Here is a 26,455-nt window from a genome sequence, read left to right as displayed (position 1 = left end):
AAATTTTTCCACAAGGAAGCCAAAAGAATCTCTTTTTTTGTTTAATTGGAAATCATAAAAACTGTACCGGTGTAGAATATTCATGGCTCTGATGTAAGGTGGGACACGCGTAGAAATTTTATTGGTAATAGTCGTGGGAATCTTTCGTCTCTTTAAGCACTACCAACACTGGATGATTCTATATTTCTATTGGTTTGTGGCTGTGAAGAGAAAAAGGAGAGAGAGGAGAGAATGCAGTATCAGCAATGGCGGCTGTCTCCTCTGCTGGCTCTTCTTGCTGCTTTTCTCTTATTCTTCTACCTCCGTGGATCATCCAAGGTCTGCTCTCTCCTCCTCTGTACATCTCTATGTGTGTGTGTATCTTAACACCATACACACACGTGCATAGACACATGGAGTTTAACTTGTCATCCCGAAATCAGCAATTTAGGGATCAGATATCTTTGTGTACTTTTGGATCTGTCAATTTGAAGGATTAGTATATTTGTTTGGTTTCTAATACAAGAAGAAAGAGTTTCAGTTTCATGTGCATGGCTATAGATTGATTGTTGTATTCAATTGATGCTGTTATTAATTTATTTGTTGTTTTGTCGTGAACTTTAAAACAAACCTTCTACTTGGGAATCTCAAATTTGTTGTCAGTGTTGGGCTAATTTTGTGTATTTTGAAGCAACAGCTGTCTCAAACCAAGTGTAGCCTTCTTCCACACAACCACTACTGGTTAACCAGCAAGCGCATTGTGACACCAAATGGACTCATATCTGGTGCAGGTGGGTTTCGATTTTGATTTTTCTTCTCAACTCTATCAACACAACATACGAGTTTGGCAGTATGTCTTGTGACACTATCATTATCATAATCAAAGTTTTAGTCCCAAATATTTCAAGATAGTATGAATTTATTCATAATTAAAATCATATATTTATGTGGAATTTATGTTAATAGTTATTTTGCTTGAACTTTGAATTGGGTAGTTGAGGTCAATGGAGGGATTATCAGATCCATTGTTGAGGCAGAGAATTGGTCAGGCACGTCCAAGACAGGGCATGTAATTGACTATGGAGAAGCTGTAATCATGCCTGGCTTGATTGATGTGTAATATATCTGAATCTTCCTGCCTTGCATTTCTGATTTCTTTATGGTGCCTGTAAGCTTTAGTCAATTTCATTTGAAAAAGAATTCGTTTGTTTGGTTATGAACATGGCAGGCATGCACATCTTGATGACCCAGGAAGAGTTGCGTGGGAAGGATTTCCTTCAGGGACTCAAGCAGCTGCTGCTGGTTAGCTCCTCATCCTCTATTTTTTGCACCAGAGTTTTATGTTCATTGCTTCTGCCTGTGTTCAATTATGAACAGTGACATGGTTGGTACTACTGCGTATGTGCAGGTGGTCTTACAACATTGATTGACATGCCACTCAATAGTTGCCCCTCAACTGTTTCTCCTGAAACTCTAAAACTCAAGGTACGTAGCTGCGGTGTGATTCATTGCTTCGTCTAGAATATAAAACATTATCAGATATTTTTGATTATATAAAACCTGGTTCTTAATGATCTGATATATTGTCGTTGTTAATTCATCTAACTAGTGGTTCTTGTTTTCATGTTTTTGACTTGTATACTAGATTGATGCGGCAGAGAAGAATATTTATGTAGATGTTGGTATGATTAAAACTTTACGCTAGCTAGCACCTGTATTTTTAAGGATTAGAAAATCTTAATTATTCTGTCGACAGGTTTCTGGGGAGGTCTAGTTCCTGATAATGCATTCAATGCAAGTGCTTTGGAAGCTCTCCTAAACGCTGGTGTTCTTGGTTTAAAGGTAATAGTTGTTCTTCATTATTTGTATACTACTACTCCACAGAACATATGTAATTGCAGAGGCCCTGTTGGAGTATGTATGTTTTTTTATTCCTTCTATTGAAGAATCAACTTTTCATCATTATTAACTTCAGATTGTCTATTTTTAACTCTTTATTACTGTTTTGTAGTCCTTCATGTGTCCTTCAGGGATCAATGACTTCCCTATGACAAATATCAGTCATATTAAGGTTTGTCTCTTGTTTATAATGAACATGTCTCTCAAGATATGTTATGACTGTTTGAAAGTTCAGATTGCAGCTCTCGCAAAACTTTCTTTCCCTTCTTCTCCATTGCTTGCGTACTGCAACAATGCGTGTTAAGAGTGAATTATTTGTTGTAGTCCTATCTTTTCATAAAAGTAACTTGTTTCTTTCAATGCTGGTAGTGTTGCTTCTGTTTTCTCAAGTTATTCTTATCATTTGATTTTCTAGGAGGGACTATCTGTATTAGCAAAATATAGGAGACCTTTGCTTGTTCATGCAGAGATGGAGCAAGATGTTGAAAGCAACTCACGATCTGAAGATAACAATGACGATCCTCGATCTTATGCAACCTATCTTAAGACAAGGCCACCTTCAATGTACGACATGGTCATTTTCTTTTCTTTTTTTTAAAACAAAAAAAAAAAGTGTTCTCAATTAAAATGCTATCAAACTTAAATTCAGAATGAACAAGTAAAATACCAAATTTTTAGTTTCCATCTGCATAATGAGTCTTCTCTGTTCCTTAACCAGGGAGGAGGCAGCCGTTAGAGAGCTCTTGACGGTAAGTAAAGATACGAGGACTGGTGGTCCTGCAGAAGGAGCTCATCTTCATATTGTTCATTTGTCTGATGCAGATGCTACCTCACAACTTATAAAGGTATCTTTTGATTATTTTCTTTATGTATTATAATGAATTTCTCACATTCTTTATTAATGGCAGATGATCTTGTCTGTAAATCTATCTGAATTTGTAACTCTTAAATCATCCAAAACGTTCAGTTCCTGTCAACTGCTACTATTGAAAGCATATTGACAATTTTTTAATTTTCATATTGTTTACAGGAAGCAAAAAGTTATGGTGACAGCATAACCGTTGAGACATGCCCTCATTACTTAGCTTTCTCAGCAGAAGAGATTCAGGATGGAGATACTCGTTTCAAGTGCGCGCCACCCATCCGTAGTTCATCAAATAAAGGGAAACTATGGGATGCTCTCTTGGTATATGAAATTTTTCAGAGAGAAACTATGAATTGCCCTTAATCTTCTGTATTAATTTCACTTGTTGTTAATTTTATTCCAGGAAGGACATATTGATATGTTGAGCTCTGATCATTCACCTACAGAGCCAGAACTTAAACTCCTGAACGACGGTAACTTTCTGAGGGCCTGGGGCGGCATATCATCATTGCAGGTTTGTGTACTTTCATTCACCATCACTTGCTCACCACAGCAGAAACTCAAGTGAAATTCATTTTTTACCCGCCAAAGTAAAAAAAAAATAGCCAATACAATTACTAAGTATCACAATTTTATGCAGTTTGTTCTGCCTGTGACATGGTCATATGGGAGAAAATATGGAGTAACTTTCGAACAGATGGCCTTGTGGTGGAGTGAGAGGCCGGCCAGGCTCGCCGGACAAAATCTGAAGGTGATGCATAGGTTTCATTAACTTTTTGGTGTTTTTTTTATCGTGGGACAAAATCGATATCGCTCAAATGTAGACTGAATCTGAATCACAATTTGTAGGGAAGCATAGCAATTGGAAATCATGCAGATATCGTAGTATGGAATCCAGATGTAGAGTTTGACGTCACTGAAGACCATCCTGTTTACATTAAGAACCCTGTATGTCGTGTATTTTACTTTCTTTTTGATACTGATATCCTCAACTGAGTCTAATCACAATGAAACTTTGCTTTCCATCACAATCTTATTGACAGAGTATCTCTGCCTACATGGGAAGAAAGCTTTCTGGGAAAGTTTTGGCAACTTTTGTGGGAGGAAATCTTGTTTTTGAAGAAGGAAAACATGCTCCTAATGCTTGTGGTACTACGATCCTAGCAAAATAAAGGCATGAATCAAAGAGGTAATGCCTTTTGATTCATCTTTTCTTTTTGTTGATTGTCAAATTAACTTTCTGGGTTTTGATTTCTTCAGAATTTGTTCTTCACTTTCCAGGTTTTCCAGGTCGAGGAGTCTCTTATGGGCAAGTACAAGTTGCTAATGAGCAACTTTACCTAACCCATTCAAGTTTTTTGTGTTATATTGGAGATCTTGTAAACAAGTTACTATTTCTGCTCAGAAAAAAAGAAAAGATGTATATAAGATGCAGAAGAACTATAATTTCACTGGCACCAAGGAAGTCGGATTCAAATAGCTATCTAGTTTTCTTGTTCAACTGAGCAAAAGCTATGTTCTTTGTAGTTTGCAGCAGTCTTTGTTATGTGTTTGGTAGCAAAACCCATAATCAAATCTGCAATTCCTGTAAATTTTTCTCTGGGACCTTTTATGTTTGAGTAGCAGTTTCCACTAATGTATAAGAATGGACGGTTAATAGTGTCACGTAAGCACCGGGCATGTCCTTCCGGCGCAATAATCATCGAACTGAAAAAACTGAAATGGATAAGGTGCATGATATAAACCCAGAAGATTGAAGCGACCTTGGATTGAATTGAATCTTCGATGCAGTTTTGCAATCAGTCCATCTAAGTCAACAGGCCTCTGTTTTTCTTCTCCGAAATCTTCAAACCGAAATCCATCCTCTGCTTCTCCAGCTCGGCCGAGTCACAATCGTCCTGAATCGCTCTCTAAATCCCTTCAACTCGAAACCCTAAAAATCCTAGAATGGGGCTCAGTCTGCAGCCAAATCTCCTCCTTCATTTCCACCTCCATGGGCCGTTCCACCGTCCAAAGCGCCAACGTTCCTTTTGGCCGAACTCTGGAGGAGAGCCGGAAGCTTTTGAATCGGACTGCTGCGGTTGTCGATGTGATGGAGATGATGCAGTGTGAGGCTGAGCCACTGGACCTTCGGCGGTCGAGGACATGGAGGAAATTGTGGATTCTGCTGTTTCCGGTGTTTTGCTCACGGAGAGGGAGCTTTGTACTGTGAGGGGGACCTTGAGATCCGCTACGGCACTGTGTGAGAGGTTGACAGAGGTAGCGGCTGCTGGTAGAGCAAGTTCGCAGAGGTTTGGTATGGATTTTCCGAATTGGAGTAACGTTATGTCTTTTGTTCTTTGCAGTACTAAAATTAGCATATAATAGATGTTTTGTGATGAGATAGATAATCATAGCTCATTAAGAGTTAATGTGATATAACTGTTAGATTTCACAAAGCTTGCATATCCTGATTTATTCTGCATGCATAAACTCCTTCAAGGTTGTTGACCTAAGTAGAAGCTCACCTCTTTTACTGGATTATGATAGGTGTAATCCTCTACTTGAAGTACTTCAGAGTTGCAATTATCAGATGGAGCTGCAGCGAAAAATAGGATTTTGCATTGACTGCAATCTTTCTAGAATCCTCCATAGAGCTAGTGAAGATATGAAAATCATTAGGTCTAAAAGCAAGAGGAATATGGAAAATCTGGACTCTCTGTTGAAAGATTCCGCTCAGATTTTTCAGGCTGGGGGGCATTGACAAACCTCTGATAACCCAGCGGGGTTCTAGGATGTGTGTCGGTGTTAATGCTTCCCACAACTATTTTGTTCCAGATGGTGTGATTCTAAACGTTAGTAGTTCTGGTGCAACATACTTTATGGAACCCAGGGAGGCAGTAGAAATGAACAACTTGGATGTCAGGCTTTCAGATTCTGTGAGAGATGAGGAAATAGCAATTTTGAGTTTGTTACCTGAGAAGTAGCAGAATCAGAAGAAGAAATCAAGTACATGTTAGATAGGGTTCTAGAAGTTGATCTTGCTTTTGCTAGAGCTGCTTACGCTGATAACCTCATTGGATCATGGGAGTCTATCCAGTATCCACCAATGCTGGTCAACTTAATTAGCTAATTAGGAAGTCAGAGTCAGCCATCGCGTCCATAGTTGAGGCTCATTGTCCTCGTGACAATGTCCCTGCCACTGAAACTAATGTAACATATGCACCACAAGTTGGAGAGAAAGTCTGTGAAGGGACTGGGAGATAAGTTAGCATCTGTGGTCAAAGCACCTGAGAATGAAGAGACTGTCTTAGTTCAATATGGTAGCATAAAGGCCCGAGTAAAGAAAAGTCATGTTAGAGCTATTCCACATATCAAAAGCAGTATTGCAACCCACCCTGCGCCACATTTGAAGAGACGGGTATGCGTAGGAGTTCTCTTTGACTCTTTGGTTGGTTACTTTTTTATAAAATTTTCTAGCCATGTTGCCAAGATATATGATCAGCTTTAGCTGTCCGTTAAGATTCGGGGATTTCTTTTTCTTTCCCTTTGTGTAAGTCATTTTGCATCTTTATGAAGTGGGATGTTCTCGGTAGATTGACTAATATTCTCTAAATGGCAAAACCCAGCTCTTGTTGTGCATTCACGCCATTCTGCCTATAAATTTGGGGCATGGAATTCATCCAATGATATGTTTGCTATGGGTATAGAAAAGAGACTTAAGGACACAATGATATGCCAGATTTGTTGGGGAGAATACCGAGTTTACCGGAGAGGCAATAGGTTATGGGCACATCCATGTATAATTAACCACTTAACTTTCTTATACTTAACCGATGTGGAACTTCAAATCTCCAATGACTTGTGAATTCCCAAAAGGATTAATCCAATATACTTGCTATTTTAAACAAGCTTAACCATATATTGTACATGATTGTACCACATATGTAATTGAATTCAACGTTGCATTTCATTTGTGATGGAAGGCTACCATGCAGTACTCTGAATCTCATTTACAACATTGCATCGTTTTTGTTGCTCTTGTTCCCTCTCATCCTCCTTCATATTGTAAAGCTAATTCAAACTGGTTTTCAGATATATCATATGCTTTTTATCTGGCTAATTTTTATGCTTCTTAAAACTTAAACAGTGTAAGCTGATTCTATCTAATTGACCTATTCTGTGCACATGGCTGTTTTTGTCCTTTACTGCTGTCTCTCTTTTAGTTTTATGTGTGCAAAGTATTATGGTTGCGTACTCTACAATGGACTAGGTAATATTCTCAAATCTCAATAGATTGGTAACATGTGCATACTGTTTTATTTGAGATACAGAACCATTCTCGTTAGAGTGGCTTTCAAGTCGCAGTAAATCCAGTATTGTGAAACTTGGTTGTGTATCTATCATATGGCCATTGTTCACTACCCTTTACTTCTGTTAGACCATATTGAACCCCGATATTTATCTGTATTATAGGTACAACTGAGACAAGAATTCCAAAGTTCTTTAGAGGCCAAAGATGGTGAAGATGTTTATGGCCCTCTGGTGCAGACATCAAAGAATACTGTAGATCAGGTATGAGAAATGAAGAAGCTGCTCTCCAGCTCAGCATAACTTCTCTGCCTGAGAATCACATTCAGTTCTCTTTGTTATACATGGGGTGGGCTGTCAAAGGCCATGCGCTGGAGATTTTATAGAGCCATCCATGTTTTTTCTAAGTATGAATCTGAAAGCCCAATGAATTGTGGTTGTACAGTTGCATATATCAAATAGTTACAATTCACAGAACTGTCGATATTGTTATTCTAATGAATACAATGTGATATTAGACAATGGACAGGCAGGGTTATGTTCTCCTTTTTCTTAAGGGAATTTTTTGAAAACCACAATATGACTTGTCAGCCAGTAACAGACACTTGAAGAATAAACCAAAAGGTTTTGGCATCATGCCTGCATGGTGAAGCCAACCTTAGCTACATCTCTGTTACACCTATTCTTTCCAAAACAAAACTTAGCTGCCACATGCATGATTTCCCACGCAATGCTCTTGTAACCTAGCTATAAATATATACGTATATGTATGTATGTATGCATGTTAATTTCTCATTCGGTTTCAATATTTGCAGATAAGCTTTAGCTGCATTTGCATACCAGTGCCATAGCCACATACATACCTGGCCAAGGTTCACTATTGTCGGCATATATTTACTCTCCTAATCAGAATTATCATAGACTGTAGGTAGCTGATGGACTCCATGCATATTCTTTTGATTGTCATTTGGTTACAATATTTGCAGATAAGCTTTTCATGCATTTCATAAAGTGTCACAAACACAAACGCAAGGCCAAGCTGTACCTGTGTCAGTATATATTCACTTTCCTAGTGAAAATTATTATAGACTTGCCTATATGAGTTATTCCAAGTGATTGATACATTATATATTTGGATTAATTCTTTATTTATTTGACTGATTATATTTTGTTATATACATGGGTAAATGTGGCCCAGTGATAGAGTTGCAATAGTGCAACCTAAAAGTAACAAGTTCAATTCCTAGCAACAGTCTGACCCCACCCACAGAGGGAGCCTTATGCACAGAAGTTGTTTATTTTTTATGTTTCCTTATATCTTTGTTGCCCTCTCTAGTATAAAAGGGGCTTCATTGTACTACTCAATAATATCCATCTTGTTCTCTCATTATTGTAACTACTCTCTTTAGATTAATCCAAAATGTTGGCAATTTTTGAGAACATGATAGCCAAACCACCGGAGGAGCTGAGGCTTCCGTCAGTGGGATTGAAGAGCAGTTTGAAAACCAGGCAAGAAGTTGCAGAGATTTATCGGTCACTGCGCCCAGAATCAGTTGTCTACAACCTAGCTAATGGGAATTTCATGGCTTTGTCACATGAAGATGAAAGTCCTTTGCATCCTAGGTACTGAAATTTACCCTCTCCTATATATTAAAGAAATCCAGTGTGCATGCATGATTTGATGTATCTGATCTTGTATGGAATATGTATATCAGGTGTATTTTTGTTATGGAAGACATATTCTGCATATTTACTGGGGCTTTGGAGAACACATGTGACCTTAGGAGATATTATGGTCTTTCAAGACAGGCAACTGATGCTGTGGTTGTGGTTGAGGCTTATAAGGTCTTAAGAGATCGAGCACCTTCCCCACCAGATCAAGTCATTAGGGATCTTCAAGGAAAGTTTGCATTCCTTCTTTTTGATGCAAAATCTGGTACTCTTTTTGCTGCCAGGGTGAGTTTTGACTTTGAAAACCTGAAATAGTTTTTGCTTCTCTTTAACTGATACCATATATGATTGCTCTTTGGAGGACCTTTTCTTTCAATAGTACCTCTTACACGGAGAGTATTGAATATAGAACTTTATTGAAATCCTAGACATTCATGTAGTCGATCCAAAAAATTTGAGATGGAGCTTTGATGATGATAATGGTCCATATAGTGCTAATTAAGTATGCTAAACCTTGTAGATTCTTATTAAAATTGACAATGTTTGACTTCGTTTGGTTTTCTAACATCATTTCCATGATATTAGGACCGCGAAGGGAGTGCAGGTTTTCAATGGGGACTGGCTGGTGATGGATCCTTAGTTTGCTCTGATGATTCCAACATTGTGAGAGAGACTTGTGGAAAGTCCTGTGCACCTTTCCCTCCTGGTAAGTCCTTGTTCAATGTATTAGTAAAATAAAATTCTGATTTCTGCAGAAAGAGTTAGCATTATATAGTCTTACATGTGTATCATATTTTGCACAGGCTGCATATTTATGAATGGGACTGGACTAATGAGCTTTGATCATCCACTCCACAAGGTCAGAGCAATTGTCAGGGAGGACGACGACGGGAACATATCAGATGTTATTTTCCAGGTGGACTTGTATACGCGCCTCCACAGCATTCGTCGTACTGGTAGTACCGCGAATTGGTCAGATGTTGCACTTGTTGAGGGAGATTAATTAGGTTCTCTTTTCTGCTACAGATCAATAACATGGAGACATGCATACTTTCATTGAAAATGAAGGTTTTATTAAGGTACAAACATGCAAACAGTATACAACTATTGTTAGGGACGCCTTCATTACAATATATTAGCTGTTGAGAATTACTGAATTCTTGGTCTGCTACTGCTAGTAGCTTCAATAGACACTGTTATACCATATTGGGCACCTCTATCTTTGGCTTAGATGAAAGTCTCTAATCTTGGTTGGGGTCATGGGCAGTGATTGGTTCACTGGCTGCATGCTGTGGTCTCTCCCTCTCAAACAGACTTGGCCAACCCAAATCAAGGTGGAGACCAAATCCACGACAAAAACCACCATCTGGGCAGTTTACAGGTCTACAATACATGGGCTGATTATACAGAGGCTGATTAGAGGATCCAGAACGACAATGAGAGCAACCGGAGAGGCAGCCGCCACAGCCGTCATCACCTCTATTAGGGCCAATCCCAACCCCAGGACCAGTGCCAATGCCAGTGCCAGTGCCAGTTCCAGGTCCAATGCCACCACTACTTGCTCCACCTCCAGTACTGGGCTCCCCTTCGGAACCAAAAGTAGGCCCAACATTCCCTAAATCAAAGTCCAAACCAATGTCGTCATCGTTTGGGCCTTGTCCAATACCTAATTGGGCTCCAATATGCGAACCCCAATCCCAAGCCCATTTTCCTCCGAGTCCTAAATGGAACCCAAGATCTTCCTCCTCGTAGGAATCTCCATCATTTTTGTTAGGGTTTGCTCCATGAGCAGAGCTGAATAATCCCAAAATAACCAAGAAGGACACATAAAAAGCTTTCTGTGCTATCATTTTTGGCTAGTACGTTTCAATGCACTGATGGGTTTGAAAGCATGAATTGGAGGTGAATTTATAGGGTGAAGTTGTATGTGCATGGAATTTTTGTTTTCGTTTGAGATAAGCAGGAGATGTGGAATTAGTTGAGTGAAAAAATGAAGGTAAAAAGAGAGTGGTTTGTACATTCTGTCCTTGAAATTAGGTGACACTATTGGTATGCGACACTGAAAATCCAATTTATGAAATCCTAGTAAATAGTAATCCTCGAATTTAACCAATTTGGGTGGTTGGGTTTATTAAATCAGGATATTATAATTAATCTACATGGCTCAACATGTTAGATCCCTTACAATTTACAATAGCAGATCCCAATGTTTTCTATCCCACTTATCTCAAATGTTGAGATAGATACACACGATTTCATATAGATCATGTGGGATAGATGGAACTCACGATTTTAGATGGATCATGTGCGTTTATCTCGCATTTGGGTAGACAAAAAAGCACTGTGATCCTTAGGATTTTCATACAATTTATCCTTGTTTTGTATGAGAATCAATTCATGATCCCACGCTCTAGATTTTCTGTTTACACCTCTTTTTGACCTTTTAAATTTATGCTGGTTCTTGAATTAGACTTTACTATGGCTTGAAAGTAATTAATCAATCAAAGCCAATCGTTTGCTACCGGAATCTGGAAGTACCACCTAGAGAACCCAAAAGACTCTCTTGGGGATAATCGATAGACTACACATTAGACAGAGATGAACTGCACTTTAAGTTACTTGATATGCTAAACTCTTTGAGGAACAACTTGTGATGCATAGATTTCATAATTCATTAACTGCAAACACACATTGGAAAACTACAATTTTGAAGTCTCCGAACAGCCACAATGCTCCTATAAATAGTTCATCACTGACACCATGCATATTGCTATCCACGTACAGAAATTTATATTCTCTTCTGAACTTTAAGAAATTGTTAACTACTCTGTGAAGCTCAACATATGGAGAGGAAAAGTTCTTGCTGCGGCTCAAGAAGCTATGTGAGCTCATGCACTTCAACTCCAAAGAAGAAGGCTGCGGTGAAGACGGAAGAGATCAAGAAAGAATCCACTCCAGTGGCTGCTGCTGCTGCTGTGCAATCTACTCCTGCTGTTGATGTGATGAAGACTCCGAAGGCAGACGAAGCTGTGAAAAAGGAAGACCCTGTTAAGGTTAAGTCTGGGACTGGTAGTTGTGGCTAAGTCCTGGGTCCAATATTATTAACTCAATAAGAAGGAAGGATTTCGTTGTCAGATTATTAATTTATATATTTTGATGGTGTAATTATCCTTCCCTATAATAATAAAAAATCAATTTTGGTTCTATTATTTCTTCTCAATTCGCAAAATATTATCGATTTCATGGTAATGCTCTGCTCAAAAGCCCAGAGACTGTGTTTGTTTATGAGATTCTACAAACGTTTTATTAAACTAGCAGAGATGCATATGCAGATACAATATAGACTCTGGTAGTGCATTTGACACTGAAGTCATTATTGCAGCGGCTACATTAATATCCTAATATCCGTGGTCGTGTGTATTTTGTTGTTTAGCAAACGAAGTACCATCCCCGCCGCCACCACCGCCGTGACTGGTGGCCTTCACTGCAATAGTGAGTTCTTTGATTGCACGGTAGAGTACGTCATTCATACCATTAAAACCACATGGATCTCTGTATCCACCATAGTTGCCATAACAGCTATCATCTGGGTCAGGAAAGCCATAGCTAGCACCTTGGGCCGCATCTAAGTTGTGTCCGTAGGCCCGGCCCAACCCACGATGACCTGATATACTCCTGAAAGGCCTAGTAGTTTTGAGCCTATCTGGATCAGGTTCTTCGAGATTTGCTGCCTCGGGGTTGAGTGGGGTAGCAGAACAAAGAGCCAAGCATAGTGAAATTAACAAGGCAAAGTGAATCCATGCTGGTGCTGCCATTTTTGAACTTTATACAAATGCTATAGAAATGAATGGACTCCTTATATACAAAATTTTTGGATGATTTGTAAGAGTAACAATTGTAGCCCTGCAAGCAATGAATTTTGTGTCCTTGAAATGTGTTCATGGTGTTTTTATGAGCCAAAATAAAAGGTTATTGTTTGAACTACCTTACGGTACGTGTTAATTGCTGCATTTAGATTATTACAGTTGCATTTAGTGCAACACCATCTGCTACACCTATGTGACACACTTACCTACTAATTCAAGCAGGGCTAATAGAAATAGAGAATACATTATGTCGACATGAAAATCAAATACACCAGTATTTTTCTCCTTCTCAGAAATCAAATATTAGTTCACTGACTCTCGAAGTATTCATTCACGCCAGGGCGACTATCCTTTCTACTACAATGGAAGATTTAAAATACTCATCGTATAAAGACATTCCCTTGGGAGTTGGAACCACCAAGGGTATGTATGTACATTTGGTTAAAACTCTCCTTGACCAGGTTTTAAGTCTCGTGTTTTGCGATCTCTTTGATAAGTCGTTAGTCAGGCTAACTTTGTGAATTAGATATCACCGTGCCAATGATCTTCAACTATGCTTTTAATTTATTGGGATTGCGGTGATAGACTCATACTAAGGATAGTTACTATTACTCGAAGTCTCAAACCAAACATGTTATAGTGAGCCGATATTCTCATGGTCAGGCCCGGGGAGAGTTGTCCACCATTTTCTTGTTAAAAAAAAAAAAAAGACTTGCAAATTCATAAGTATTTACGTAATTACGTAAATCAGATCAGGCTCAGAGGCTCTGTATGGCCTAAAATGACAATGGGCCTTTTACTGACCCGAGTTTCAGGCCCAATTCAAACTTTGGGCTCCTACACGTAGAACTTGAACCAAGATCCAGAAAATGAAATCACAATCACAAAAGATGGACGGTGATTACGGCGTCACAGAGTACTTTCTACTTTCTAGGTTTCTCCGACCGTCCACAGTATCTCTGTGTTTCGAGTGTGTGGAAGGAAGAAAGCAGAGCGAGCGGAAGTAGGGATACAATGGGAGGTTCGGTGAAGGACGTGCAATCGAAGTCGGAGCTTGATAATCTGCGCCAGAGTGGTACTCCTGTTATCCTACACTTCTGGGCGTCATGGTGCGACGCCTCCAAGCACATGGACCAAGTCTTTGCTCATCTCTCCACCGATTTCCCTCTCTCCCTTTTCCTTAGGGTCAGCGAGTCTTCTTTGATCACCATATATACACAATATATATCTGTCGGTGTTTGGTTGGCTTTTCTTCTTTTGTTGTTTTGATTTGTGGGTTTTGTTTATTTGGTGGTGAATGTTGTAGGTTGAGGCTGAGGAGCAGCCTGAGATATCCGAAGCTTATTCAGTATCTGCTGTGCCCTATTTTGCATTCTTGAAGGTATATTTTTATTGGAATTCCATCATTTTGTTTACTGTGGAATTGTCTCCTGTCATTCATATGGTTAATATCTTTTCTGAGTTTTCAGTTATTTCCTCTCAGCTATGAGTACCATAATATGTTGCTTCTATGGATATAATGAATAATTGATGAACATAAGTTGGCAATTGATTTTATTTAGTGTGAAGATGTAGGGTTTCATTCTCAGAAGAAACAGTCGTATATTCGTTGGGCTGTCATGTGTTTTAGTAAAGGTAAACTCTAAGAAATGAAAACATTTTTATGTTAATTATTTCACATAAAACAACAGAATACACTGTCAAGTAGGGATAAGATCAACATAATGTTCTTTGTACATTCTTGGAATAAGAGAATTGGAGGGAAAGCATGGCTTATATCATGATTTTCTTAATTGTTTTTACTGAATTCTTAGTATAATAATTACACTAAAGCTATCAGAGAGACAGAGAAACGCTATCTATAATTTGGATGGTGGAACCCCTTTTTCCTCTTGGGTTTAGCAAAAGTGAGTGGCACAAATGTAACCTTCTTTCATATTAAGCATTGTGATAGACCACATCATATCCAAACATAGGTTTCTATTTGTGTGCTTGTTATTTCTCATTGTGTGAGGTGAGGTCAGATGCTGTCACTGATATCTGCCCAGGATGCACTGTGCAGCTTGTGGAAAAATTAGAGCGCTTGGGAAATGCTCTGATCATCATAGTTTTGTAGGCGGCATCGAGTCTGGTTCTAGGTTGATGATTCTAATAATGATGTCTAGAACAACTGAACTTGAAACTCAACTCGTTATCTTGTGTACATTCTTGGAATAAGAGAATTGGAGGGAAAGCATGGCTTATATCATGATTTTCCTAATTGTTTTTAGTAAATCCTTAGTATAGTAATTACACTAAAGCTATCAGAGAAACGCTATCTGTAATTTGGATGGTGGGACCCTTTTTTCCTCTTGGGTTTAGCAAAAGCGAGTGGCACCAATGTATCCTTCAGGCTTTTCCCCCCCTCCAAGGCGACCTGCTTTCAATACTAGTTGTTACGTTACGCTGTAATTTTTCCAATATCATTGAATAGCATGGCCTGGGGCCCACGGAGCGGTAACTCAAGTGGGAGAGCCGTGTTATGGGTGACCTTAGAAGAGGGATCGTTCGTGTGACTGAACTGTCGACGACAGCTTTTCTCAATCCTTATGGTCACTTTCTTTTCCCGCTTTCTCTCCACTCCTGTGGCTTCCCTTCCTAGGGCATTAACCCAGCGTTGTCCTGTAAATCGTGGCTGGTTCCTCTTTTCTTCTCTTGGGGTGGCTACTTTCTTCTATCTCAAATAGGGAGAATATGCCTCTATAGTAGCCTGCCTTGACACCTGCAGTTATTTCTGACTGTCTTGACGACCTTTCTTATGAACGCTATTCATATTAAGCATTGTGATAGACCACATCATATCCAAACATAGGTTTCTCTTTGTGTGCTTGTTATTTCTCCTTGCGTGAGGTGAGGTCAGATGCTGTTGCTGTTACTGTTACTGTTACTGTTACTGGTGTTGTGTATGAGTTAATGCTGCTTATTTCCATTGTAGTTGTAAATTAACGTCGACATAGGGGATGCCGTGCAATTTACTCCGTTTTATTACAAATTAAAAATTATGTTTCTTTGAATTCTTATATTAAAAATTCTTTCCCTTTCTCTTGTCAGGATGGTAAGACAGTTGATACATTGGAGGGGGCAGATCCATCCAGCTTGGCCAATAAAGTTGCTAAACTTGCTGGGTCAATTAATCCTGGAGAACCTGCTGCTCCTGCCAGCCTTGGTATGGCTGCAGGACCTACTATCGTGGAAACTGTTAAAGAGCTTGCAAAAGAAAATGGTGCTTCTCAATTGAAAAGTCCGGTGCAACATGGCCTAAGCGAGGGCTTGAAAAAGCAACTGCCGCAGCTGATTAACTCTCATCCTATCATGCTATTCATGAAAGGAAGTCCCAAGGAGCCGAAGTGTGGGTTTAGCAGAAAAGTTGTTGATATTTTGAAGAAGGAAAAGGTCAAGTTTGCGACCTTCGATATCCTGTCTGATAGTGAGGTTCGTGAGGGGTTGAAGTTATTCTCTAATTGGCCAACGTTTCCTCAGCTTTATTGCAAAGGTGAACTCCTTGGTGGCTGTGACATAGCAATTGCTATGCATGAGAGTGGTGAATTGAAGGAGGTTTTCAGAGATTTTGGTATTGATGCTGATGAGGCAAAAATGACTGAGACTGGAGGCAGTAAAGGTGGCATCTCAGAAACTAATGGTTTGAGCGAGGTCCTTGTCTCTCGCCTCAAAGGCCTTGTTAATTCAAGCCCAATTATGCTATTTATGAAGGGAAAACCAGATGAACCTAGGTGTGGTTTCAGTGGGAAGGTAGTTGAAATCCTCCGACAAGAGAAGGTGGAATTTGCGAGTTTCGACATCCTTTCTGATGATGAAGTTCGCCAAGGGCTTAAAGTTTATTCTAATTGGTCTAGTTACCCACAACTTTATATCAGGGGTGAGCTAATTGGTGGCTCAGATATTGTGCTGGAGATGCAAAAGAGTGGTGAGCTTAAGCGGATTTTGACTGAAAAGGAAATTATTCTGAAAGAAACCCTTGAAGATCGACTAAGGCATTTGGTTAGCTCTTCCCCAGTGATGCTGTTTATGAAAGGTACCCCAGATGTTCCTAGATGTGGTTTCAGTTCTAAAGTTGTAAATGCCCTGAGAGGAGAAGAAGTGAATTTTGGATCCTTCGATATTTTGACTGATGATGAGGTGAGGCAGGGACTGAAGGCCTTCTCAAGCTGGCCAACCTTCCCCCAGCTTTATTACAAGGGTGAGCTGATCGGGGGCTGTGATATTGTTATGGAGCTGCAAAACACTGGAGAACTGAAATCTACCCTATCCGAGTAGTGTTATGCGAGATATCAAATAATGCTAGACAAAGCTTCGGTTCAGTCTCACTCTCCAGGAGCATGCAAGTGACATTCTTGATCATGAAGTCTGATATGCCTTAATGGTTTTCGGTGTAATCATCATTTTCAAACTATGCTTAATTGTGATTTATCATAAAGGATTATACTTGCTGCTTGGTTCTATATCCCAAGTGTCTTAAATGTGGAGTGATTGTTTTTTGTCAGCAATTGAAACCCCACATAATATTGTTGAAGATTGAAATTGGGATTGTCGAGGTTGCAACCGACTATTCTACCATTGAATCACATCTCATTTACATGTTTTTATAAAATATATGTTACAAAAGTAACTATATTGTCCTTTGAAAAATTATAAATTTTCTTCAACCTTGTTTTCTTAGCACACATTTATGCAGACTCTAGACCTACAAGCATGGAGATTGCTAGATCAATATTATTCTATGCACTTTTGAGAAGAAGTAAAATAACTGAATCTGATACAAATACTGAAATGCATACCCAACAAGGCAAGCAAAGTTACATACCTAACTAATATTATCACCGGGGGCTACCCAAAGCTTAGAAGAAATACACAAATCTAAAACGCAAATCATTACTGGAACCAAACAAATACCAGCAAATTGAATTGCTTGCTTCTGTTAAAGTTCTTACATCACATGAGCAATAATTAATCAGAACTCAATGAGAAAACACAAGGCATAGGAACCAACTTTTAGTTCTGTTTCAGGCCAAGAATTTTTTTTTTTTTTTTGTTTCTTTGTCTTCACCTATTATATCTGTTTTCATACTTTCCAAAATCACATTCACTTCTTTACCACCTCTTATATTCGCCTTCATCAAGGCATGATACATTTGGATGACAGTCCTCAGTGAAGCTACAAAAGCTTCTACATCTTCAGCACTACCTTCTTCATCACCAAGTCGACATAAAACGCCGGAATTACCTTTGGATTGGGCTTCCATTCTTTGTTCTCTACATCCCGAGATACAGCAGCTTTCATACAATCCATGGCTTTTTATCGAGGTATCCTTCCGCCACCCTTGCCCAACTGCTTGGTGTGGTAGACTTTCCTTTCTCCATCAAGTCTTTAAGTATAGCTTCTGCTTTCTTATACATGCCCTTTTTAGAATACCCGACAATTACAATGTTTGGTACTCGAAAATCATAAACAATTGCCAGATGATTCCCACTCCTTCAGCAATTCCTCAGCTTCTTCCAGCTCTCCCAGCTTTACCAGGGAGCCCGGCACGGTGATGTAGTCCCTGTTTATATGCCTCCTACATGCACTTTTCTGTAGATCCCATAATCTCAAGACTTTGGCCTTATTCCCTAGCTATACTCGCATGCATTCAATGACATTAGATGGTTGAATTCATTTCCATCTTTCTTTTCTAACCTCTCTTCTGCTTTTTGTCAGGGCATCAGTTGTCTTATCAGTGAGGCCTGCTTTTCTATAGAAATTAAATTGGCAATAACAGCATATGTATTCCAGTCCATAACAATGTGCGATTGGCTCTCCATCTCTTTCAGTATTGCTTCCATCGCCACGATATTAGATTGGATGCCATAAACATTGATGCAAATTCTATAGCTCAAGTTGTCCGGAGAGACCTTGTTTTTCTTCATTTCATTAAGTACTTCAGGCACTTTCCCATATTGTCCACAATCAATGAGTGTGCCCTGGGGGAATTTATTAGCTAAAGCACTATGGTTCGTTAGCCCACATATCATAATCCTACTATATATGCCAAATCAATTTAAAATTTTCTTTTTTTTAATCACCTTTTTTGCTTGATTGAAGATCACGATTCATGCAATCGGAATTAGGAAACAACAAAATCCTTTTCCGGAGGCCCTTTTTTCATCATCTTCATCAATCAAACAATCATAGCGAAAAACCTAAGTAAGTTACACAAGAAAAATGATTAACAATACCAGATAATATTGAAAACCAAATGCTCTATTCAACAGATGATTGCACATAATGTTAAGACCACAAAAATCCCAAAATCGTTTAGTGAAGTGAAAATAAAGTGATGTATTTGGCCCAACATCATAACAACACTTGAGGCGTCTTTTAATAAGGATAAAGTAGTGCATATCTTCGCCCAGAGCCCGACAATAACTCAAAATGGATTAGGCCAAACCTATCTCTCATCTTTTTCTATTTATCTCCAGCAAATTCTTCAAATTATAATACATAAGTCATTGTAATTCCTTTCCCCCTACTTTCTACTTCTCATCCCTCTCAAATTCTTCAAATTATAAGTACTCATAAAATCATTGTAATTCTGTATATTTACCTAGGCAGTCACGGATTGGCTTTTTCCTTTGAAAAATGTGAATGAATGATTAGTAACATTAACGAAAGTGAAGACGCTAGTTCCTTTCTTAGATTAGTAACATTAGTAACTTGTAGTGCTTTGAATTCAGCTATTCGCATTTGCAGTTCCAGTTGTTCCCTTCTTAGATTCTTGCTGTCTTCCATTTGGAGAATATGATCTATATTATTTGCCTCCGTTGGCCCTGCATTAGTCTTTTCCTCTGAAGCTTTCAGGTATGCTGGAAACGTGCTCGGTTCCGGAGCACGGTTCCGGCATATATTAATATTTTTAATTCTTTAGTTGAATATATATCATTTGAAAATAAATTTAATAGATATATCAAAGTTTTCGCCCATGCATCATTGAAGTTGCTGTGGTGTAGTGGTTATCACGTCAGTCTTACACACTGAAGGTCCCCAGTTCGATCCTGGGCAGCAACATTTTTTTGTCTTTCTTTTTTAAAATTCTTACCGTGGGCTTACGCTTTATTCAATTGGGCTTTTGTCCGCTTAACTTTCCGATTTATCGTTCTAAACAAATCCATCTTCAAATAGAAGACCAATAGGCAAATAGTTGATAGGAAACTACAACTCTGAAATTTTTTTGCATAAGCAAAGGTACTGTTTCTTCTTCCTATAAGACTCTTGAGTCCTGGAAATTGTTGCCAAATGCATCACTTTCAAGTTTGTGTAGGATTCAGATGTGACAAAAACCTACTTTAACTTTTTATTCCAGCCCTGAATTAATCACTCTGGCCCATGTATGTTGGATCCATGCTTTACCCAAAGAGAAACACCCACTTAAGTCATCCTTTCTTGTGGGCCTTTACCGGAAAACTCGGAATTCCAGCCCACTACAATTGTCTTAGTCGATCAAATGGAACCCAATGAAATTAAAAACAAAATTTGTTTATTTGCCAAAGAAAAAACTTACTTCAATGAAAGTGAAAGCAAAGATGTAGACAATCGGCATTATAATACCACCAGATGGCTTTTTGTGAGTAGATCAGTATCACCGTTGCGACCAAAAACGGTTAAACTTGCAGGCTGTGGGGTTCGAACCCACGCGCACGTATGTGCAGAAGATCTTAAGTCTTCCCCCTTAACCTCTCGGGCAAACCTGCTTATAATTCGTCCGATACTGTTTAGATATTTAATTCAGTGTTTTTTTTATTTGTTGTCCTTTGAGTTTAACACCCTAATTTTGGTACGAGCCCAAAACCACGGAAGAAGAACTGACAAAACCGAAAATTTCCAATGAGGCCCATTCGGACAATGCCGCCTTGTTAAAACCGAGCAAAGAGCTCCTTCAACCTTAATCGAACAAAATAAACAGACCGTTTATTTGCGATGAAAGCCCGAAAATTTACATATATTGAGGATCACACTACTACAAGCCATGAATAATCAAATTTTGTGATTTACAATGCTTAGTTTTTGGGGTCAATAGAGATCATTTTCATGTGCCACACATTCCGCGGAAGATCAAAAGACTTGCATTTCCCAGCACCAATTCAACTCACAAGAAGAATGACATAGTTGGCCTACAAAAAGACAACACGCAAACCAGGCAAGGAAACCAACGGAGAGAACAAAAAAGAAAATTTGTTTGAAACACTTTCAGTAGAAGACAATGTAAGCTTTTACATAGTCCCTGTTGCAGGACTTGCCACACTAATATCTATAACTCACTTGATCATATGGTGTATTGAAGTGTATACATTGCCATCAAACCGGGTTGTAACAATAAAACCTTCTTCCACATATATAAAATACAATAACAGTCTCCTCCTGTGTCAGGCAGTGAAGTCGGCTTCCTTGCGTAACATTTGTGGTAAACAAAAGGTCATATCTGATAGACATGGTCACTGTACATATGAGCCGTCATGTTCAGAGACTGGAGCATGGCTTCACCCTTTTTGTTGAAACTGAACATGGATATCCCACCATTATTCACATCTATTGCACGGAACCTGAATCATGGAAAGAATTGTCAAGCCCAGAAATGTGATACTCCATTATACAATGGTATTAAGCAGGTAATCACATATATATAAACTAGTGATGACTATGATCCAAAATCATATATAAGCAAATGATAACAATGATCCAAAGAAGAATTTTGGCACCAATGACATGGCTAAACTTCTCGGAGGCAAGTCAGCTACAATCAGGGAAATAAATGAATGATACTAGTAAGGGCATTGTAGACAGTGGAGGGAGTAAGCAAAATTCTAGTACGAGCACGTCAGTTAAGATGCAACATGTTAAGAAGAAGAATGACAGTAGATTTGGAGACCAATTTGCACTAACAGACAAACACATTGACACAAAGATAGCCTTGCCTCTACCGTGGGATTCTTGAACACGGGGGTTATTTAGACTTACAAAGTAAAAACATATTGACCAACTTTAGAGTTGACCCACCAAGGCACCTACCCCCTTTGAAACACAAGCCTTCTAGACTTCTAGAGTACAGAGAGATTAGAATCTCTGTATCAAAACATGAATGATCAATAAATCCCCACAAGTGGGAAGAATTTGTAAGAGTTGGATAACGAACCTAAAGTCTAGGTATGCAATTTTTATTTCTGAAGGCATAGGATTTTCTAGTTTACTTTTACAAATGCACATGTAGTCTTGGTGAATACACCCCTATCACCAAATGATGAATCCGGACTAAAAATGAATCATAAGTCACAACTCACAAGAATGGCGAAGATTCCTTACTTGTGATTAGAATGATCAACATTTGACAAGAATAGCAATACCTTTCAGGACTTAGTCCTAAAGCTGTGCAGATCAATGCCCTCAATATTGATTTATGTGTGACAACTAGAACATTTTTTCCCTGGCAAGGATAAACAATGAGTATCAACCTTATGGTGGAGTGGACAAATGAAAAACAAGAAATATAGTAACTGAGTCAGGATAAAGATTACAGGAGTGAGCAATATTTCCCTCCAAGCCTCTCTTGCAGTTACCCATAATTTCCGAATGGGATAGAAACCATTGACATCAAAATTGGCAGGATCTTCTCTCCATTTCGTAAACTCCTTTGGATATTTCTGCCTAGCATCCACTGACTCCAAATACTGAACATGATTTACTAACATATATATAATCAAGAAATAACAGAATAGAAGTAAAACAGCAAAGCACCGTTTATAATCTCAAACGTGCTTAATAAGGTTTGTAAAGATCTTGAAAACCACTCATTTCTATGAAATTCCAACTGATATTAGAAACTTATGAAGTATTACTAATATTCTCAATTAAAACATGACTAAATCTCTAAATAAGAAAATACTTTGTACTTGAGAGAAGCCAATTTATAGTAGACGAAAAGTTGACAAGTTTTTGAAACATTTGGAAAAACAAAAATAACGGGAGACAGACCATTTCTCATGCCCTCGAGGAAAAACAGATGTGCCTCCTTTAGCGAATCAAGAAATACCAACGGCTCTTCCCTTCCTTGCCATATAACTTCAGCAGTAGACTACACAGTATGAAAGTTGAAGATTGATGAGAATTTTGATAAGCATACTAATGAGTAATGAAACCAGCTTATATAGGTACAGAATTGAAACCTTAGCCCTAGATATTGGACTTGAAAAGCATTGATCAAAGTATATGTTTGCCAAGGCTTCACGGCACTTCTCTGCTTGTCTCACTCCAGTTTCAGTTAGGACAGACAAGTTTGAGCTTCCCTGGAAATATATACAGTAATTAAGGTAGCAACTGAGATATTTATGCAGTTTAATAAAATGCAAAAAACAAAAGAAGAGGATTTGAACTTCAAGTGTTCACCATTAATCATAACTAATGTTTATGTATTTGTGCAAACACAATCAAGAGGGGAGAGGCAACAAACCTGTACTCTACCCTCGTCATTCCATGAGCTAAGGCCATGTCTTACAAGCATTACATTCTTTGGCGTTGATAATAACTTTTGACTCAGAGATGTTGTACTTCTTTCAAAATCATATGCAGCGCCGGTAACTAAACTACCATTCTCAGATTTCTCTGTCATAAATGCATACGAGCTTCAAGTGAATATACCATATACAAGTAATCTTGAAAATTTGCGAAAGACTGACTACTATGCATATTTTTAACAGATACCATGATAGAAGACCAAAATAAAACTGTACATCTAATGGCGGTTTATAGTTCAATAACAGGACATTTAGCAATTCAGCAATAAAGAAAATACAATTCAACCCATAACACTCCTTTGTCCAGACCTTCACAGGAGTTGTTGCATTTCCCAAAAGAACTGAGAATTACATCACAAAATGACATGAAACCAGTCAAATTTAAATGAAGACCCTACTATAGTTGAATAGGACTAAAGTAAAACATAGAAACAGAAGGAAATTTAAAAATTAGGACCCATCATAACAGCCTCAATCAAAATAAACTAGGAAATTAAATCCCAAACTGCAAAAATACTTGAACCCCATTTTCTTTACAGTCACCTTATTATAAAAGGGAGGAAAAGAAAAATATGAACTTGCCAGTTGTTATAGGCATGTCTGGGCTAAGACTTGAGCATCTAATCTTTCTAACAAATGCCCTCGAATGAGACATGCTCCTTGTGGGTCTTTGAGGATCGAAAATGGAAATCGAACATAGAGAAGTGGTTGTTGACAGCATCCCACAGATCATTTTTGCAGCGATTTTCGAACGCTGATGTTTTTTCACAATTTGGGTTCTTCCCAATGCTCTGATACTGATTTCGACGTCTTGAATCTTGATATCACAATTTGCCATTGAATTTTAGCCTTACAATTTAGTCAATCACCGAGGCTAATATGGATATGCGTTATCTCGGTGAGGGGATAGTATTTATTAGTTAACTTTAACACGACAGAGAGATAACTTCAATCAATACCAAACAGAACTCGGGCTTCCCCCAGTTTTGTTTGGGCCGTGGCCCTGTCTCAGACACTATTTTGGATAGCTTCAGTAGGGGAAAAGTACGAATAGGCCACTCAAAGATAGGGTTGTTTGTAATTGGGTTATTGGAAGAAATTTTTTCCCAATTAGGTCATCCAATGTTCTAAGTTTCAGCAATTGGATCACTCCAACCTATTCCGGTCAATTTCACGGCGAAGATTGATTACATGTCATAAATTTGTTATTTGTCACTGTGTAATAAAAAATAAAATAAAGAAAGTCACATGGGATATAAAAACAAATTAAATAATTAAAAATGAAAAAACAGAAAATAAATAAATAAATCCCAAGAACATAGCTCCACTCAATCACAAGCTCAACAAAACGCCTCAACAAAACGCCAAATCGAAATCCAATTTAAGCTACGAGAAGAGATAAACCCATTAACGCTACTTTTTCTAATTGCAATGGCCTCTCCAGAAGTGGAACTCAATAAGACCATACAAATCAAGGAAAGAGGAGTAATCACTAAGCTTTCTTCCAATTTTCTTTCGTTTCTCAGCAGAACCCTAGGCTTCAATTCGCACAAACGAATCAGACAAAAAAAAATGCAAACAAGAGCCAAAGCCTTGGGAACGCGATGTTCGTCGGCATAGGATTTGAAGTTCCCCATCAAAATTTGTTTGATTACAAGTCTCTGGCTCCGGATCCGAATCCGAATTCCGATTCCGGGCGCACTGAGTTGGACTCACCGTTCATGAACTCGTCCATCGTTCCTTCCCCATTTTCAGGTCAACTCGGATCCTTCAATTGTCAATTTCAGGTTTTGAGCCAGAGCAACTTCCGAGTACCAATGGCGACTGAGAAAGAGTAAGTGAGAGAGAGAGAGTTGGTGCGATTTCATTAGGGTTTTTTTTTTTAAAATCTTTTTGAGTTTTGTTTTTTTTCTAATTATAAACATATTCCATGTCACCTTCTATTTTTATTAATTACTATTCTACAATGACATGTAAAATCCACGTCAGCAAAAAATGTTGATATGAGATCGTGATTGGCCATGTCAGCAATTTTCCTGCTGACATTGATCGGAATGACCTAATTGGAAAAATTAAAAACATTGGGTGACCTAATTGGAAATTTTTTTCCTTCGGTGACTTAATTACAAACGACCCAATCTTTGAGTGTCTTGTCCGTACTTTTCCCCATATTTTCAAACTACACCCCGGTATACCTACATCCCTCAAAAATTAAAATAATTTTTACCATATCATAATTAACTAAAATCTCATACATTTATGAATACACCCAAAGACAAAAACAAAAAAGAAAGCGAGAGTTGAAGCGAGAAAGGGAGAAGTATTCGAAGAGTCAGTGCATAGGATCCTTTGTCTGGATATGCAGGATCTGAAGGATCGATGTTCGGACAGAAATATTGAGGTTGGCTTCAGCGCACAGCTGGTAATGAATTGAATGATCAAACCCATATCGAGAAACTCTCAATTATCATGGATGAAGTGGCGGTGCAAGAAGAGGAGAATGTGACGTTTTCTACTGCGACTGTATCGTCATCGTCTTCAAGCTTTCCACCGTGAAGCAACCGGCATGAAAAACAATGAAGTCACCACCAATTGATTTTTAGGATGCAATTGGACATCCGTTCTGGTCTACGAGAAAAATGGGCAAGGGGGTCTATTGAGCATAGGGAAGGTGTTAGGCACCCCACAACTCCCGAAAACGGTTACCTTTGAATGTTTTCCTATTTGGCTCTAATTTGTTTTTGAAAATCTCATTGTGAATGTGATGAAAAATCCACTTGGAGTGGTTTAAAGAAAAAAGGTGCACGGGATCACTGTGGCCATTCCCGGCTTGGCCAAAGATTAATAAAAATTCCACTTGGAGTGGATTTGGATGATTTGAAAAGAGGGTGCACGGGATCACTGCGGCCATTCCCGGTTTGGCCAAAGATTAGATAAAAATTCCACTTGGAGTGGGTTTGGTAATTTGAAAAAAGGTGTGCATGGGATCATTGGGGCCATTCCCGGCTTGGCCAAAGATGAATAAAAATTTCACTTGGAGTGGATTTTGTAATTTGAAAGAAGGGTGTGCACGGGATCATTGGGGTCATTCCCGGTTTGGCCAAAGATGAATAAAAATTCCACTTGGAGTGGATTTTGATGATTTGAAAAAAGGTGTGCACGGGATCATTGGGGTCATTCCCGGCTTGGCCAAAAATGATTTGTTTTGCTTAGTCTGGATGAAAAATTCCACTTTGAGTGGGTTTTGATATTTTTGGAAAAGAGACTCTTGAAGACTTGGTTGATG

General features: G+C 38.6%; 4 protein-coding genes, 2 non-coding genes and 1 pseudogene across 9 annotated transcripts; 4 read left to right on the top strand and 3 right to left on the bottom strand.

Annotated features, from left to right (window-relative positions):
• The first annotated feature begins 159 nt into the window (after positions 1-159).
• LOC119989902 (allantoinase) lies at positions 160-4,413 on the top strand. 2 transcript variants are annotated; one of them, XM_038835666.1, is made up of 16 exons: positions 160-318; positions 677-770; positions 975-1,095; positions 1,208-1,281; positions 1,388-1,464; positions 1,625-1,661; positions 1,736-1,821; positions 1,991-2,050; positions 2,294-2,442; positions 2,597-2,723; positions 2,909-3,064; positions 3,147-3,257; positions 3,384-3,494; positions 3,593-3,691; positions 3,787-3,932; positions 4,025-4,413. In XM_038835666.1, exons 1-15 carry the CDS (start codon positions 232-234, stop codon positions 3,913-3,915), a joined length of 1,518 nt encoding a protein of 505 aa, XP_038691594.1. In that variant the 5' UTR covers positions 160-231; the 3' UTR covers positions 3,916-3,932; positions 4,025-4,413. The 2 variants fall into 2 exon arrangements, with proteins under 2 accessions (XP_038691594.1, XP_038691593.1); XM_038835665.1 differs by having other exon boundaries at positions 195-318; positions 671-770.
• A 311-nt stretch (positions 4,414-4,724) lies between these two features.
• Positions 4,725-9,861, top strand: LOC119989903 (stem-specific protein TSJT1-like). 2 transcript variants are annotated; one of them, XM_038835667.1, is made up of 6 exons: positions 4,725-5,039; positions 7,199-7,297; positions 8,443-8,656; positions 8,749-8,989; positions 9,290-9,410; positions 9,508-9,861. In XM_038835667.1, exons 3-6 carry the CDS (start codon positions 8,454-8,456, stop codon positions 9,705-9,707), a joined length of 765 nt encoding a protein of 254 aa, XP_038691595.1. In that variant the 5' UTR covers positions 4,725-5,039; positions 7,199-7,297; positions 8,443-8,453; the 3' UTR covers positions 9,708-9,861. The 2 variants fall into 2 exon arrangements, with proteins under 2 accessions (XP_038691595.1, XP_038691596.1); XM_038835668.1 differs by lacking the exon at positions 4,725-5,039 and adding an exon at positions 5,858-6,143.
• Positions 9,862-13,471: 3,610 nt separating this feature from the next.
• Positions 13,472-17,189, top strand: LOC119989958 (monothiol glutaredoxin-S17-like). The gene is made up of 3 exons (XM_038835740.1): positions 13,472-13,755; positions 13,877-13,951; positions 15,661-17,189. Exons 1-3 carry the CDS (start codon positions 13,585-13,587, stop codon positions 16,882-16,884), a joined length of 1,470 nt encoding a protein of 489 aa, XP_038691668.1. The 5' UTR covers positions 13,472-13,584; the 3' UTR covers positions 16,885-17,189.
• Positions 17,190-17,630: 441 nt separating this feature from the next.
• LOC119987934 lies at positions 17,631-18,639 on the bottom strand (annotated as a pseudogene).
• Positions 18,640-19,599: 960 nt separating this feature from the next.
• Positions 19,600-19,672, top strand: TRNAV-UAC. Its single transcript has one exon. It is a non-coding gene; the product is annotated as a tRNA-Val (tRNA).
• Positions 19,673-20,272: 600 nt separating this feature from the next.
• TRNAL-UAA lies at positions 20,273-20,355 on the bottom strand. The gene has a single exon. It is a non-coding gene; the product is annotated as a tRNA-Leu (tRNA).
• A 464-nt stretch (positions 20,356-20,819) lies between these two features.
• Positions 20,820-24,069, bottom strand: LOC119988450 (probable 2-carboxy-D-arabinitol-1-phosphatase). 2 transcript variants are annotated; one of them, XM_038833495.1, is made up of 7 exons: positions 23,752-24,069; positions 23,106-23,257; positions 22,822-22,941; positions 22,631-22,730; positions 22,174-22,340; positions 22,003-22,082; positions 20,820-21,204 (listed from the first exon to the last, which is right to left on the bottom strand). In XM_038833495.1, the coding sequence occupies exons 1-7, from the start codon at positions 24,005-24,007 to the stop codon at positions 21,078-21,080; spliced, it is 1,002 nt and encodes a 333-aa protein (XP_038689423.1). In that variant the 5' UTR covers positions 24,008-24,069; the 3' UTR covers positions 20,820-21,077. The 2 variants fall into 2 exon arrangements, with proteins under 2 accessions (XP_038689423.1, XP_038689424.1); XM_038833496.1 differs by having other exon boundaries at positions 22,174-22,313.
• Between the last annotated feature and the right edge of the window lie 2,386 nt (positions 24,070-26,455).

Source organism: Tripterygium wilfordii, chromosome 21 (assembly GCF_013401445.1).
Source record: "Tripterygium wilfordii isolate XIE 37 chromosome 21, ASM1340144v1, whole genome shotgun sequence".
Lineage (NCBI taxonomy): Eukaryota > Viridiplantae > Streptophyta > Magnoliopsida > Celastrales > Celastraceae > Tripterygium > Tripterygium wilfordii.
Note: the sequence above shows the minus strand (reverse complement) of the source record. Positions and strands in the feature narration are given on the sequence as shown.

What these genes read in the sequence shown, in the direction of transcription:
- LOC119989903 (XM_038835667.1), top strand. Translation starts at nt 8,454, where the DNA reads ATGTTGGCAATTTTTGAGAACATGATAGCCAAACCACCGGAGGAGCTG. An exon ending in GAAAGTCCTTTGCATCCTAG is followed by an intron (nt 8,657 to 8,748) that starts GTACTGAAATTT and finishes TATGTATATCAG; the next exon opens with GTGTATTTTTGTTATGGAAG. An exon ending in CTGTGCACCTTTCCCTCCTG is followed by an intron (nt 9,411 to 9,507) that starts GTAAGTCCTTGT and finishes TATTTTGCACAG; the next exon opens with GCTGCATATTTATGAATGGG.
- LOC119989902 (XM_038835665.1), top strand. Translation starts at nt 232, where the DNA reads ATGCAGTATCAGCAATGGCGGCTGTCTCCTCTGCTGGCTCTTCTTGCT. An exon ending in GAATATTTATGTAGATGTTG is followed by an intron (nt 1,662 to 1,735) that starts GTATGATTAAAA and finishes TTCTGTCGACAG; the next exon opens with GTTTCTGGGGAGGTCTAGTT. An exon ending in AAGACAAGGCCACCTTCAAT is followed by an intron (nt 2,443 to 2,596) that starts GTACGACATGGT and finishes TTCCTTAACCAG; the next exon opens with GGAGGAGGCAGCCGTTAGAG.
- LOC119988450 (XM_038833495.1), bottom strand. Translation starts at nt 24,007, where the DNA reads ATGGCAAATTGTGATATCAAGATTCAAGACGTCGAAATCAGTATCAGA. An exon ending in AGACATGCCTATAACAACTG is followed by an intron (nt 23,258 to 23,751) that starts GCAAGTTCATAT and finishes CATTTATGACAG; the next exon opens with AGAAATCTGAGAATGGTAGT. An exon ending in GTCCAATATCTAGGGCTAAG is followed by an intron (nt 22,731 to 22,821) that starts GTTTCAATTCTG and finishes CATACTGTGTAG; the next exon opens with TCTACTGCTGAAGTTATATG.
- LOC119989958 (XM_038835740.1), top strand. Translation starts at nt 13,585, where the DNA reads ATGGGAGGTTCGGTGAAGGACGTGCAATCGAAGTCGGAGCTTGATAAT. An exon ending in CTCTCTCCCTTTTCCTTAGG is followed by an intron (nt 13,756 to 13,876) that starts GTCAGCGAGTCT and finishes TGAATGTTGTAG; the next exon opens with GTTGAGGCTGAGGAGCAGCC. An exon ending in CCTATTTTGCATTCTTGAAG is followed by an intron (nt 13,952 to 15,660) that starts GTATATTTTTAT and finishes TTCTCTTGTCAG; the next exon opens with GATGGTAAGACAGTTGATAC.